This window comes from Sarcophilus harrisii, chromosome 4, assembly GCF_902635505.1.
Source record: "Sarcophilus harrisii chromosome 4, mSarHar1.11, whole genome shotgun sequence".
Lineage (NCBI taxonomy): Eukaryota > Metazoa > Chordata > Mammalia > Dasyuromorphia > Dasyuridae > Sarcophilus > Sarcophilus harrisii.
The window spans coordinates 97,913,026-97,927,108 of NC_045429.1; the positions used below are offsets into that span (position 1 = coordinate 97,913,026).

General features: G+C 43.6%; 1 protein-coding gene across 13 annotated transcripts in view; it reads right to left on the reverse strand.

Annotated features, from left to right (window-relative positions):
• The window catches only part of PLEKHA6 (pleckstrin homology domain containing A6), a 180,753-nt gene that overhangs the window by 39,144 nt on the left and 127,526 nt on the right, over positions 1-14,083 (reverse strand). For 11 of the 13 annotated variants that reach the window (XM_031937198.1, XM_031937197.1, XM_031937200.1 and 8 more), the window contains exons 3-7: positions 13,770-13,884; positions 11,803-11,907; positions 11,087-11,159; positions 7,819-7,919; positions 2,432-2,634 (exon numbers count right to left, since the gene is read on the reverse strand). In XM_031937198.1, coding sequence (XP_031793058.1) covers positions 2,432-2,634; positions 7,819-7,919; positions 11,087-11,159; positions 11,803-11,907; positions 13,770-13,871 — 584 coding nt within the window. In that variant the 5' untranslated portion in view covers positions 13,872-13,884. The remainder of the gene's footprint in view (positions 1-2,431; positions 2,635-7,818; positions 7,920-11,086; positions 11,160-11,802; positions 11,908-13,769; positions 13,885-14,083) is intronic. The other 2 variants (XM_031937193.1, XM_031937203.1) reach the window with 1 other exon arrangement.

The window sequence follows — 14,083 nt, forward strand, 5'->3', positions numbered from 1 at the left end:
ACCTCCACATTATACCAAATTGCAAACCACTGCTTGCCATATTCGACAAGGCTCCAGATATGTTTTCTTTCTGGTATGCTCCTTTGTAAGTAGCCCAAAGTCTCAGCCTCTCAAACAGGAAGCTCCCTGAGGATGATGGTGATGTCTCCCTCAGTGATCCCAGAAGAAACCAACTTTTCCCTATCAGAATGGGAACTCTCCAGACCACAAAGTTTCTTCTATCAGACGAGGAATTCTCTGAAGGCGATCATATTAATCCCTCTCTCAGAGAAGTATGTGTAGCCCCATCAGGAAGAAATTGCCTTTTTGTCAATGTGGATACAGCTGGAAGATGGGAACTGACTTTTGTATTTGCAGCCCCAGCATTTAGCAGAGGGCCTGGCAACAGCAAGCACTTCAATATTCATTCATTCTCCAACTCCCAGACATCTTCCTCATCAGCTGAGAGCCGTCTCAAGTATCAAGATCAGTGGTTCTCAAAGTATGGTCTAGAGAATCCTGGGGATCTCCGAAACCCTTTTAGAGGGTCTACAAATTCAAAAATTGTTTTTATTTCCAATATAGTAAAAGTCTATAAATATAACCCAGATAAACAAAAACGCTTTGGAGAGATCCTCAATAATTTTTAATGGGATAAAGATACTGAAAACAAAAGTTTGAGAACCACTGGCAAGATCTTGCTTATGCTCTTCCACAAGATCGACATCCAATGACCAGAATGGTCAGAGAGCTCTGCCCAGAGGTTGGATTCAATAGAAGGGATTGACTTGCTTATTTAAGGAACAGCATTCTATGTTTCCACAGCCAATGGTCAGGCCCTGCTATACCTGTGAGTCAGTCCCACATGCTACCAAGTTAGAGAGGAAGTTGGAGAAGACAGTAAAGGTTACAGGTCCAAGCACTGAGATCAGTTATAGGGGAGACAAAGAGAGAGATCACAACATTTCACTTGTGAAATGGAGAGGGATAATGATCTCTATTAAATCAGAGGCAATACAGTTACAAGGAAGCAACAAAATAAATGAATGAATGAAAATAATCTAAATAAAATAACCCAGTGAGCTTCCTGAATGTCAGGTTTATAGGACATTAGACAGTGACACAGAAACTCCTTCCTCTCATCCGTGGTACATAAATCCCTCTTCTTTCTCTCCACTCATGCAGAAACTACTCTAGTGCAGATCTTTAACATCTTTTGTTAAGACTATCAACCAACCACTAAGTAAGTACCTAATATACCCCCAGCATTGTGCTAAGTGCTAGGGATACAAAAAAAGGGAAACGCCTGCTCTTGCCTTCAAAGAGCTCACAACTAATGGAAGAGAAAACAAATACATATATATTTGCGTATATGTGTGTATGTATGTACACAAACATATATATAAAACACATATATAAAAACAAATTATAGACAAGATTAGTTAGAAATAATTAATGGGGAAGGCACTAGAATTAAGAAGTGTTAAGGAAGGCTTCCTGTATAAAATAATACTTTAGCTGGGAATTAAAGAAAGCGTGGGTGGTCAGCAATTTAAAGTAAAGAAGGAAAGAGTTCCAGGCATGAGGAACAGCCAGAGAAAATGCAGGGAGCTGAGAGATGGGGCGCCTTGTTCATGGAATAGCCAGGAGGCCACGTCACTGGGTGGAAAAGTACCTGGTTAGGTATGAGGTATCAGAAGACTGGAAAAGTAGGAAGGGGCTAGGTTATAGAGGAATAGCTTGCTGGCTGGTCTCTCACCTCAAGTCTCTCCCTGTTTCATTCAATCCATCTTATTATCCACTACCAGAGATATTCCTAAAGCATGGATCTGACCATGTTAATCCCCTGCTCAATAACTGAAGTAGCTCCCTCTTAGCTCTAGGATCAAATAGAAATGTCTCTGTTTGGCTTTTAAAGCTCTTCCTAACCCGGCCTCTGCTTACTTTTCCAATAAGGACATTTTCCATCTTATTCTCTTCCACAAACTCTGTAATCTAACCATGCTGATCGCTTTGCAGGAACCCAAACATAACACTCCATTTCCAGTTTAGTTCATATCTACCTCTCAATGTACATTTGCATGTATGTTTGTGTGTGTGCGTGTTTTGCCTTCCCCATCAGGATGTAAACTTCCCAAAACCAAGAATTTTATTGTTTTTTTGTTTGTTTGATTGCTTTTTGAAGTCCCTAACATTTGGAACAATATCTAGGACATCTAATAGATGTTTGTTGACAAACCACCTCTTGGGAAGTAGGTTCTCCCCTGTCACTGCTAGGTCAGAAGTAGTGGAGGTGGGCAGACAGGTAAAATGACCTTTAGAGACCTCACTGGCAGTAGTGTCGGGGAAGTCAGGCAGGTGAGAATGAGGAGGATCCCGAGTGTCCTTCCTTGACACCTTCCCACTATCCTTCTCTCCTTCTCCACACGGGGTTTGGCCCAGTGGTGCTTACCTGTGTCGAACAGCTTGAGGGGCTGACCTCTGAGCTGGGGGAATCTGTACCCGGGCTGCCTCCCCCATGGCCTGGATCCAGGACTCCTGCTCCTCAGGGCTCTCCGCACTGAAGAAGTAGGTGCGGACCCCAGCATGCTCAGCCTGCGGGGAGAGGCAGTTCGTGGGATCAGCCCTAGGCTCTCCTGCCCAGCACACCGTCACCTGCAAAGAGAAGAGACCAAAGCCCACCAAACAGGCAGGCAAGGGGGTCATTCTCTGGCCACTTCCCTCCTTGGTTCTCAGGGTCAGTGATGGGGGTTGGGGTGGGAGCTATCCCAGACATTCCATCTAAGATCCAAGTGCTCGTTTCAGTCTATCTGCTCCTGAGGGAGCTGTAGGCAGCCACACCACAAGCAGGGCAATTAAGCACCCCCATTTCCCCCACTTTCCATTGGATTCTGTATTTTACTCTAAGGAAAATTACCCTGGATTTGAGGGAGATTCCATTGCCTGGAACCCTTGACTTTCAGCCTAAGAAACTGGCACCATTTCTCCAGTGGACGGGATGGGGTGAAGGGAAAACAATCAAGTCTCTATTTCCGCAGGCATGCAAGGGGGCATGCACTGTTAGCTGGGCAGGACATACTACCTAGTCGGTGGCCACAGGCAGGCACAGCGGGCGGGAACCCGGAGGAGAGCTCCTGTCCAGAGGAGGGGGATCCTCACGCGATGGGAAGGAGGAGAGATAGAGAACAGGTCAACCAACCACCAGAGAGGAGAAGAGAAACAATAGAAGGATGGATATAGAGAAGGAGTAGGGAAGGAAAAGGGGCAGGAGGTGGTCAACCAACCACCAGAGGAGAAAGAAGCAGTAGATGGATATAGAGAAAGAGTGAGGAATAGGAAAGGAAAGGAGGCAGAAGACAGTCAACCAACCACCAGAGAACAGAAGAGAAACAGTGGATGGATGGATATAGAGAAGGAACAAGGAGTAGGGGAGGAAAGGGGCAGTAAGGCAGCAAGAGGAAGTCATCTACAACCCTATTTTAGAGTGACACAGATCTCTTAGAGACTGTGTTTATTAGTTCTCTCATCTCCTGATGGATGAAGGAGCCAATATCAAGGGCGTTGGGACTGGCAGTTAGAACTCTTAGATTAGCTCTGCCTCCAATATCTTTTCATTAATGATTAGAGCTTAACTTACAGGGCTTAATATAGTACCTGACACATAGTATGCATTAATGAATGCTTCTTGAGTTGAATTATTAAACCAAACTAGGAACCCTCTGAAGACTGAGATTGCACCTTCCCCATCAGAGTATAGGAGTTTTCCCATAGCTTGGATGGGGGCTTCTCCTAGAGACTAACCATCTTTTTGACAGTGCCTCAAAAATAAAAAGGTTCTGTGACCAAATAGTCCAGCCAAGAATGGAACCCTAAGCAAGCACCAGAGGCCCTTGGATCAGAAGAAAATTCTGAAAAGCAACATGACTAATATGGAATTATTATAATATGGAATAAAATTATTATAACATGTATAACCTATATTACATTGCTTGCTGTCTTGGACTGGGGAGAGAAGAGAGGGAAGGAAAAATATTGGAGCTCCAAGTCTTATAAAAATGAATGTTGATCTGGTGGTTCAAGACAATTCCAATAGACAGGGATGGAAAATGCCACCTGCATATTGAGAGAGAACTATGGAGACTGAATATGGATAGAAGCATAGTATTTTCACTTTTGTTTCTTTCTTTCTTATGGTTTTTTTTCCATTTTGATCTGATTTTTCTTGCATAACATGACAAATATGGAAATATTTTTATAAGGATTGCACATATTTAACCTATATCAGATTACTTGCCATCTTGGAGAAATAAAGGAAAGGAGGGAGAAAAATTTGGAACACAAAGTTTAACAAAAGTGAATATTGAAAACAATCTTTGCATGTATTTGGAAAAAAATACTATTGAACCCCCCAAAAATGAATGTTGAAGGTATCTTTACATATAATTGGAAAAAATAAACTACTACTGAGGGAAGGAAACAAACAAACAAAAAAAAGATACCAAAAGGTATCTTAGTATTCCTAGAGGGTATATGGTCAGGGAAAAAGCAAAGCCGGGAAAATATTTGGAGGTTGTAGGAAGGAAAGACTAAAGGAATTAATTCACTATTTCAACAAATACTGTGGAGCTCTCCTGGGGGACAATAAAGGAGGAAAACAGGAGACTATGTTATTGTAGAACTAGACCAGTCAAGCTAGAGATAGAACTTGTCTATGTGAAACAAGTAGAGGACACCTTTTAAGCAAAAAGAACTGCAGAGGAAAGGAGTGGTCTTAGAGTATGAAGATTTATGTTGGACTCTGGTGCTGCCCGCTTTGCCTGCTCACAAAATCTCTGAGCCAGGAAGAGCATCAGAAAGCTTCCAGTTTTTCTATCTTTGTGATTTTGGGCCCACCAATTCAATTTGATTCAAATCAAATATTTATTTGGCACCTACTATGTATGGGTACTTTTCCTCTCTGGACCTCAGTTTCTTTATCTGTAAATTGAGGGGATTAGACTGGATAATCTCTAAGGTCCTTTCTACTTTTAATATTCTATGTCTCACACTGCTTGCCTTCTCAGCAGGTGGGGGAGAGCTGAGAGAGAAGGAGAGAATTTGAAACTCAAAATTGAAAAAAGTATTGGGGTAGCTAGGTGGTACAGTAGATAGAGCACCAGCCCTGAAGTCAGGAGGACCTGAGTTCAAATCTGATCTCAGACACTTAACACTTACTTCCTAGCTGTGGGACTCTGAGCAAGTCACTTAACCCCAACTGCCTCAGCCAAAAAAAAGGTGTTAGAAATAAATAATGTTTCTAAAACTCATTGTACACTCGTACAATGAATGGTTTTAAAAAAAAACCTTTCAATAACTATACATTAAAATAATTGGTTTCCTTTGTATCTTATTTTATACTTTTAAAAACTTTAATCAGAGAAGGGGTCCATAATTTTTACTAGACTATTCAAAGGATCCACAACCATCAAGAAAAGGAAAGACCCTTCACCTAGAAAGAAGGTGAAGCTTCAAGGGGTTTAGGGAAAAAGCTTAGGGAATATGACTGAAAAAACTCCCCAAATGGAGAGTGAGCTCAGCTCCTGAGATTTGCTCCACCGGCTAGGAAGAGGTTAACGCACTTGTCATTGGACTGGGCAAGAATAAACCTATTAAGGATCCAAGAGTTCCCTTGGTGGCCGCTGCTGGACAAGCCTCCTCTCTGTCTCTGTTCCCCTTGCCTCCCTGGGGAAGGGTCACTGAATAGGCAGTCACAGACAGGACCCTTTGTGGGCCAATGGGCAGAGCTCTCTCTGAGTTGGTGCCAGGTTGGGGGAAGGGAAGAAAAGAGATGAAAGAATCTGGAGCTTATGGCATCAGTCTGTCAGTCAGTCTCTATTTCTCCAATGCCTGCTGTCTCCAGTCAACTCTGCTAGGCCTGGGTGGGGTGTGTGTACCCAAGCGGGGCTGGTGGGGAGGGCGAGACAGTCTGCTCCAGCGTGTACACAAGTGTGCCTGTGGGGGTGTGTGTCTGTGTACATCAGAATGTCTTGTTTTGGGTTAAATAGCACATTCCCATTTCCCCAGACAGATCCAGGGCTCCCTGGAGTCAGGGCTCTAATAATTGTTCTTTCTATTCACACACCCCCTACACACACACACACACATACACACACCCAGGAGACTAGAAACTAATTATGTGCTATTAAATAATTCCTCCCCTCCTGCCTAGCACAGCCCCCATTCCTTTCTGAAACCCTGTGGTCACTAATCCAAGGACAGGATCCTTAGGATTCCACAACAGCACCAGGAAGGTCGGGGGGTACAGAATAGTACAGAATAGTCAAGAATTTAAAAATCTCGGAGAGTCTAAGCCTCGGGCATCTCTACCCAGGACCTGCCAGCGGCTCCCCCAAAGACTTGACTGTCCAAAGGTTAGTATTATGGCCTTGGTTTTGTATTCTACACAGAGCCAATGATCAGAGAAATCTAATGGCTCCATCAAGGCAAGAGGAGGAGCCAGGGACCTCAGGTGAACAAGAATTGTTAGACTAAAATCTTTCTATTAGAAGGAATTCACTTCCTGCTTTCCCCCACAAATGGACAATGAGGCTCTTGGGGCTCCTGCCTTGTGACTTTAGGCAAGTGCCTTTAACTTCTCTGGGCCTCAGTTTACTCAATTGTAAAATGTAGAGTTTGGACTAGAATCCCTTCTAGGGCTGACCTGGAATCACCTGTAAGGTCTCTTCCAGTGCCAACCTCCTGTGAATCTCTAAACAAGGCAACGGAGATGGAAGTTACAAAGGAGAAGATTCTAATTCCTATAACTTCCTCTCGGAATTATTGAATACTGGAGTGGGCTGCCTTGGGAGGATGAACAATTTCTTTTCGTGGAGGTGTCCAATGAAAGGCTGAATGGCTACCTAGAGTTTAGGAGGGGAAACCTGTCTAGATATGGCCTTTAAGATTCCTTCCAGCTCTGTAATTCTAGATGGCCTGAGGATGGAGAAAGTGACTTTTTAAAGAAACATCATAAGTTTCTCCACATCTCCTAGTAACTCACAACACAAACGCTGGAAAAGAATTGGAAAATTGGCTTTGCCAGGCTGGATCCCAACACTATTCTGGCTTTGCTCAGGTTGTTCATCCCAATGTCCTGGTACACGGCTGGGGTCTGAGAGCCTGGTCTTAGGATCCCCCATAAATACCACAAGAAAGACCAGTACATAGATACACACCAGGGGTGAAAGGGCGCAGGGTGGGATGCATAGCAGGGTTGGAAAACTCCATGGAAGAACTGTTCCCCAGGGCAGGGTTAAGGGAACAGAAGACAGACTGATAGTACTCCCTCCTCTCATCTCCCATTTCTGGGAAATCTGTAGGTCTCTTGATGTATCCGTATCTCAAGAGATCCTGGGAGGAATCCCACCAGAAGAGAGCCTTCCTGGAGAAGGGGGGGATCCTCGGCCACAACATCATCTCAGCCTTGAAATACCCTTCCCAGTGTTCTGGGTCAACGCCTAAAATGACTAAAAAAGTAAAGTCATCTTATTCCCTCCCAAACCCAATAGGGTATAAATATCAAAAGCTCTGGGTTTGGAATCCGAGAACCTGGGCTGAAATCCCAGCTCTGCTATTCACTGACTGTATGACCTTGGGCTTCCACTTCCTTTTCTATAAAATGAAGGGGCGGGACCAGCAGGTGTCCAGGTGTTTCTGAATCCTAAGATTCTCTTTGCTAATGCAGAGTTGACTTCTCCACACTCCCCACTACCTCGGAGAAGACCTGGCTGGAAAGCTAGAAAGGTAAGGAGGCAGGAAGTAGCCAGGATGACCTCTGCCCAGCCAGGGTGGCCCACTGACCTTAAAGGTATGTTTTCGGCTGATGTTATCCGAGGGCTGCACGGCTCCCACCCGGAAGCTCAGGAGTGGGATGCTTCCCAGGATGCTCTCCTCCTTCTCATCTGTAGAGGAATGATTGAGACAGGGAGGTGAGGCAGGGCTGGGGAGAGGGGACCCCAGGCAGGGGCCTCGGCTACTTTGTATGCCCTGGGGCCCCTGGCTGGTAATAGCTCCAATTCGCTCCCCTGCATTGCCTCCTACCTCCCAGCTTCCAGTACCGCCTTTCGGCGCTTTCTCGGATCTCATTGGGGATCCAGTTCACAATGCCCACTGTTGAATTATTCATCCTGGCTCACAGAGGAGCCCTTTGGATTAGCCAGTCCAGACCCCAGCTGCCAGCCAGAGGTAAGGCTGAATAAGCCAAACGGGGGCAGGGTAGGGGAAAGGCAGGCCTGGGCCTACTGTGGTAAAGACAGTCAGCTTCACTTTTCCCCAGCACTAAAACAAAGCATTTGTGAACCCAGATTAGTTTTTTTTTTAAATTGGGGCCTTCTGTGGGTTATTGGCTTTGAACTTTACCAAATAAAAATTGATCTATCACAAATTTAAAATCTTCAGGCTGTGGAAAGAAGAATGTTCTTAGATTAAAAATGCACACATTGATAAAAAGCCATATTAAAACAAAAACAGCCCCTTAGGGCCCTATACAATTGTTTAGCTGGCCTCTGCTTAGTCTACCTTGGGCCCTTTCCCATCCTACACTTTCCCTTTTTTTATCCTCTGGGTTGGAAACACTTCCAATCAACTTTAATTTCAGGCTGTGCGGGGAAAAGAAAAAAATCCAAAACACCTTTTAATGCTTAGAATTGTTTCTAGCCCAGGGGCTCCTCTTCATTCGGGTCCTTAACCTCACAAAACAATGGGTTTAAACCTCCTTTTTCTCCTCCAAGAGAAGACAAGGTCTCCGAGTTCCTTCCAGCTCCAGCATTCTAAATTCAAGAAGGCTTTGGCTGTGGCCACATTAGTTATGACCTCAGGGATTAATTATCAGCAGGGAGATTAGCTGGACCTTTTACAGAATGTTCTCTGGAGGCCCCAATGTTAGTTTCCTCTGGAAGTGTGGATAGGAGTGTTCACTAAAAGCAGGATTCTACCAAATATCTCAGTTTTCTTCCCCTCTGGAGACTTCCTTGATGTTTCTCATTGCCCGACAACTGGCAGATCTTGCAGATCATTCCCATCCTAAATCCTATACCACCCCAGGACAAATCCCACCTATCACCTTCCTACCCCCCTCCACACACACACTGAGCTGAAACCATAACAGCCTGGGGTTTAGGGATAGCTGGAAGGGGGTGGGGGGAGTAACTGGGTACAGAGTTTGTTTGCCAAGGTTAATGATTCACTGGGAAGCTCACAGGAGAACCCAGGAAAAACAGAAAGACAGGTGTCTGGCATCCCAGAGGTCAGGGAATGGAAGGAATAATGGCCTTTCTGGTTGCAGAGAGGCTTTGCTCTAGGTCCAACTCGTGTTTATGGCGTATTCCCCTGATCTCATCTTTTAGAAGTTGCTATTCTTTCATTTTGTTCCCATCTTTGGGAGGAAGTAAATAATGAAAGGAAAAAGCAACCCAGTCACTACTGGTGAAACACCCTCAAGAACAAGAATAATCTGGTCAAAGGTGACTTTAGTCCCTTGGGAATGGTGGCAGGATTCAAGCCAAGTGCTCCAACAAGCTTACTGCCTAAGGTTTTTGGATACAGATTCCCGGTAAAGCTGTGATCCTCAAGGGTCTAGAATATAACTTAAAATTAAATTATGCATTTTAAAATAAAATAATATATTTGGTATTATTTTAATATATATTTATGTATAATATCTATCATGTATAATACACAATTAAATTAAATATATATATATATATTTATTCTGAATGACCACTTCTTAAACAAGATATCCATGTGAGTCTACTGAAATGGCACTAATTATAGTCAATATAAGATCTGATTAAAGGCAAGACTTTAGGATCTAAATTTTCATTTTCCCTCTTTAGTTAATTTAATGTTATGTATTTATTCTAGTTTAGGAAAAAGGTCAAAGTTTTGTGAGTCTCATGAAAGAAGAATTACTTCTTATGTTAAAAGCACTTTTGTTCTTTTACTCCTGCTCCCTTCTCCTGTCATTTCCTACTTGTAAATTTAAATGTGAAAATTTACAATGATTGTATTATATTTATTTAAAAACCTTGATACTCGGGGACACAATATCCCTGCTTTGGAAGGAACTAAAAATTAAAACAAATTATAACTATTAGCACAGATAACCTCCCATAAACAATATAAATATCTTATATGTGCATAGGACAGAGATTTGTTTTAGTTTGTGTTCTGCCTTTCTTTGTATCCCTAGTATTTCAGAGACTCACATACAGTCGATGCTTAATAAATTCTTGCTGATTGATTCTTCAGTTGTTAGTGATGCTCACCCACACTCTGATTCGTATAATTTTTGGATTTGCTTCCCTATGTATAAGCTGTCTCCCCACCCCACGCTAAACATAAGCTCCCTGAAGACAAAAAATATTTTGTTTTCAGTTTTATATTCACACCACCTCTCACAGTGCTTTGCCGGTAAAAGTCTCTTAACTAAATGTCATTGAATTCAGTTGTATAGTGTTTCTGAGGGGAATTTTTATAACTAACTGCCCAGTCCCCAGAGTTGGTGAGATGCTATAATTCCCTGGAAGGAAAAGGGGGCAGTACCTTCTGTAAATCTATAGCTGAGGAATCTCAAGCTTTACTCTGAGGTTTTTGGGTATAAAATCTTTCATTTGATTTAGGTCATCTTACTCCTTTCTTCTTCTGCCCCACATCCAGTATCTTCTCCCAATGTTGTCCTATATCTTCCCTGAATCGGTCAACAAGCGTTTATCAAGTGCCCACTCTACATCATGTTCTGTGGATGGTGGTGGTCCTTCACTTTTGAAGAAAACCAGTTATCTCACAGAGTGATGTCTTGACTCAAGAACAAATCAGATTTAAGTGAGGCACAAAGTGGTCAGTCTCACTTTCTCTTCTGAAGTCATTAAAGTCCAATGGCAGGACAAAAGTCCAGACCACTGGTGATGACATGGGATGTGTGAAGGACCTTGACATCTTAAGGACTAAACCAGATTGTGTGTGTGGGGGGGGGGGTGCTCAGAAAGTGGGACTGGGCAGAGAAAGTATGGCAGGTCAGTCTGGAATTGTCCCTTTTCTGGGAGTGGGGGAGGAGGGGAGGCAAATTCACCTTTGTAGTAGAAGAGGCATCGGTCCACCAGAACAAACCAGCGTTTATTCCATTGCTTCACCCCAGAGCTGGCCTGAAGGACACATAGAGAAACAGATGGCTTTCAGCATGATACAATGGAGAGAACACTGAGGAAGGAGGTCTGAGGTCTGAGTTCTAGACTCTGTTCTGATGCTGATATACTATGGGATCTTTGGGGGGAATCACAACCTCTCAGGTCACTCAGAGGATAAATAGAAAGCAGAGAGCTCTGTCAGTCGGTCAATAAACATTTGTTAACTGCTGGGGATACAAACAAAGCTCTCAAGCAAGTCCCGGTCCAATGTGGGAGAGAAGAAGCAAACATGGGGGTCCAAACAAGGTGTAGACAGGATAAATTCCCATCAGAGGGAAGGTACTAGAATTAAAAGTTTCCTTTCTATAAGAGGTGGGACTTCTCTAAGACTTGAATGAAGCTAGGGAAGCCAAGAGGCTGAGGTGAGGAAGGAGAGAATTCTAGACATGAGGCAATGCCTGCAGACTGGAGATGGAGCTCCTCGGTGCAGGAATAGTAAGAAGGCTGGTGTCTTTGTCCATGGGAGCTAATAAGAACCCCAAGTGAAACAGGATAGAGGGAGACAAGATCAGGAGAGAACGCTGGGGGGGGGGCACCCACAGTCTCTTCAGAGGCACAAGGAAGATAGAATGGTGTCCCAGGGAGCACTGAGGAAAGGTACCTGTTTGAAGAGCCAGCCACTCTTTGTGACAGCGGCATTGGGGTTTCGCTTCATGGAGTTGGAACGTTTGCCAAAGGCTATAGCTTTGCGGGAAGTACGGGGTGCCTGAGGAAGAAGAAACAGAGAAAAAAATCAACTTTGCTCACCTCATCCTTTACCTGCTTGTTGCCATATCTTCCAGGATGGCTGCCTCTGCTTAGAGGTGCTAATCCTTTAGTTTTCTCCTCTCACATCTCTCCCTCTCTCTTTCCCCCTCTCTCTCTTTTTTCTCCCTCTCCCTCTTCTCTCTTTCTTCCTCCCCTCTTGTCTCTTGTCTCTCTCCTCCTCCCTCCTCTTCCTTCCTTTCTTTTTTCCCCTTTCTCCCTCCTTCCTTTCCTCTCCCTCTCTTTCTTCCCTCCCTCTTATCTCTGTATTTCTCTGTCTTTCTCTTCCTCTCCTCCTTATTTTATTCTCTCTTGTTCCCTTCCTCCCTCTCTCCCTTCCTTCCTGTCTCCCTCCCTCCTTCTTTCCTTTCCTCCCCCCAGCCCCGGACTCTCGCAGCATCCAAAGCCTAACTAAGACTAGGAAGGAGTCAGATCTCCAGTCCAGTCTGTTTCACCACTAAACAACTTCTGTGACCTCGGATAAACCATCTAGCCTCTTTCCTTAAAAGCCCAATAAATTTCTCTCGTGTATTTTAGGGGCGATCTGTATTTCAGCTTTAATTATTTTGGTTGTCGCAATCATAGGAACTGCCTGTACCTGTTTCATAGTTCCTTTTTTGTATGAGGAAAACACCTCAGATATCAGTGATTTGCATAGTAATTTGCGCAGAACATTAACCCCCCACCTCGCCCCACCCCCATGCCATCAGAAGCCTTTCCGATTGGTTGGATAAGCCAAGAGAATGAGCTCAATCCAGGATCTCTAGTGGATGAATCCCGCCCTCCATCTCCTTTACCCTGCACCCCAAAATAAGCCTGGGGGCATTTGGTAAAGTATGATACCATTCTTGTCTCTGGGCCAGGAGGAGCAGATGCTCCAGGCAGAAAGAATCCTAATGAGCCATGTTCCACCAGGAACTGAATATGAAGCTAGGCAGAAGTGAGGGCCCACCTAGATTAGGACCAGAGAGATTTTAAATTCACATTTCCAGTGACCTTATCCTAGTATACTATTTCTGAACTTATAAATTTTCTTCTCTGTAAAGAGGCCCTAGAAAATGTACTCTTGTGATGTGCGATGAGTGTAGCAGCTGGTATTAAAGAAAAAAAAAAAAGAAAAAAAATTAAGAAATGTCTCAGTCAGGCATTAAGGGATGAGGGGCAATGGCAAAAGGGGATGGGGAGAAATCCATGAAAGATCAAGATCAAGAAAGGTCCATGAAGTCTGGTTTCTGAGGTTAGAGTTAGAGATCAAGCAAATTTCAAAAATAGTAAAGGAGAGGAACACAAAGGTTTCTTGGATTGATTTAATCTTTCAGTGAAAAGAGCCCTGAACTTGGGACTGCCAAATGCAGAGTCACAAGATCTGAATTTGAATCCACTAAGTGATCTAAAGACCACATAGAGGTAGGTCACCTAAAAGCCTCTTAGGTCCCATCAATAATCTGTTCCTATAAGAGAGTGGGACCCTGGGAAGTACAATGGAGTACAAAGCACTGAACTGAAAACTTTATAGAGTTCTCTCATCCTTAAAATAAGGAAAAGAATATCTGTGATACTTACCTCACAGGGTTATTATGAAGAGTAAATGAAATAACAAAATGAAGTTTTCCTTTTTTTTTATTTTAAATTATATAATTTTCAGAACTTTCAGGAATTTTAGAACAATGGGAGCACTCAGATGAAGGAGGTAGAAGAAAGGGCCATCTGGATGTTTCAGATAGTTGGAGCTTGGGATTAACTGTCTGATTTGGTTGATTCATTTTCTAAACTTAACTACAGTCTCCCCAGACTCTGAATGAGACTCTTCAGGAAAAGACTTACCCTGACATTGGGCCGCTCTGGGGGGACCTCAGACACCATGTTGTTGTTGGCTGTGTCACTGGAGGTGGTTGTCGAGCGCTTTCCACCAGTTTTACTGGACATGTCCGAGGCAGATCTGAGCCCCAAGGAAGAGAAGAAGAAAACTTGTTATGGTGAAGAAGCAATCATTTTCCCCTCTTCTTCCTTTTTCTATCTCCTTGTCCTCCTAATTCCTGACTCATGGGCCGATATCAATAGAAAACTGGTACTCTGAACCTCCCCCCCTTTCTTTACAGAGGCAGGGAGTTATGAATATAGAACACTACATGTAAAGT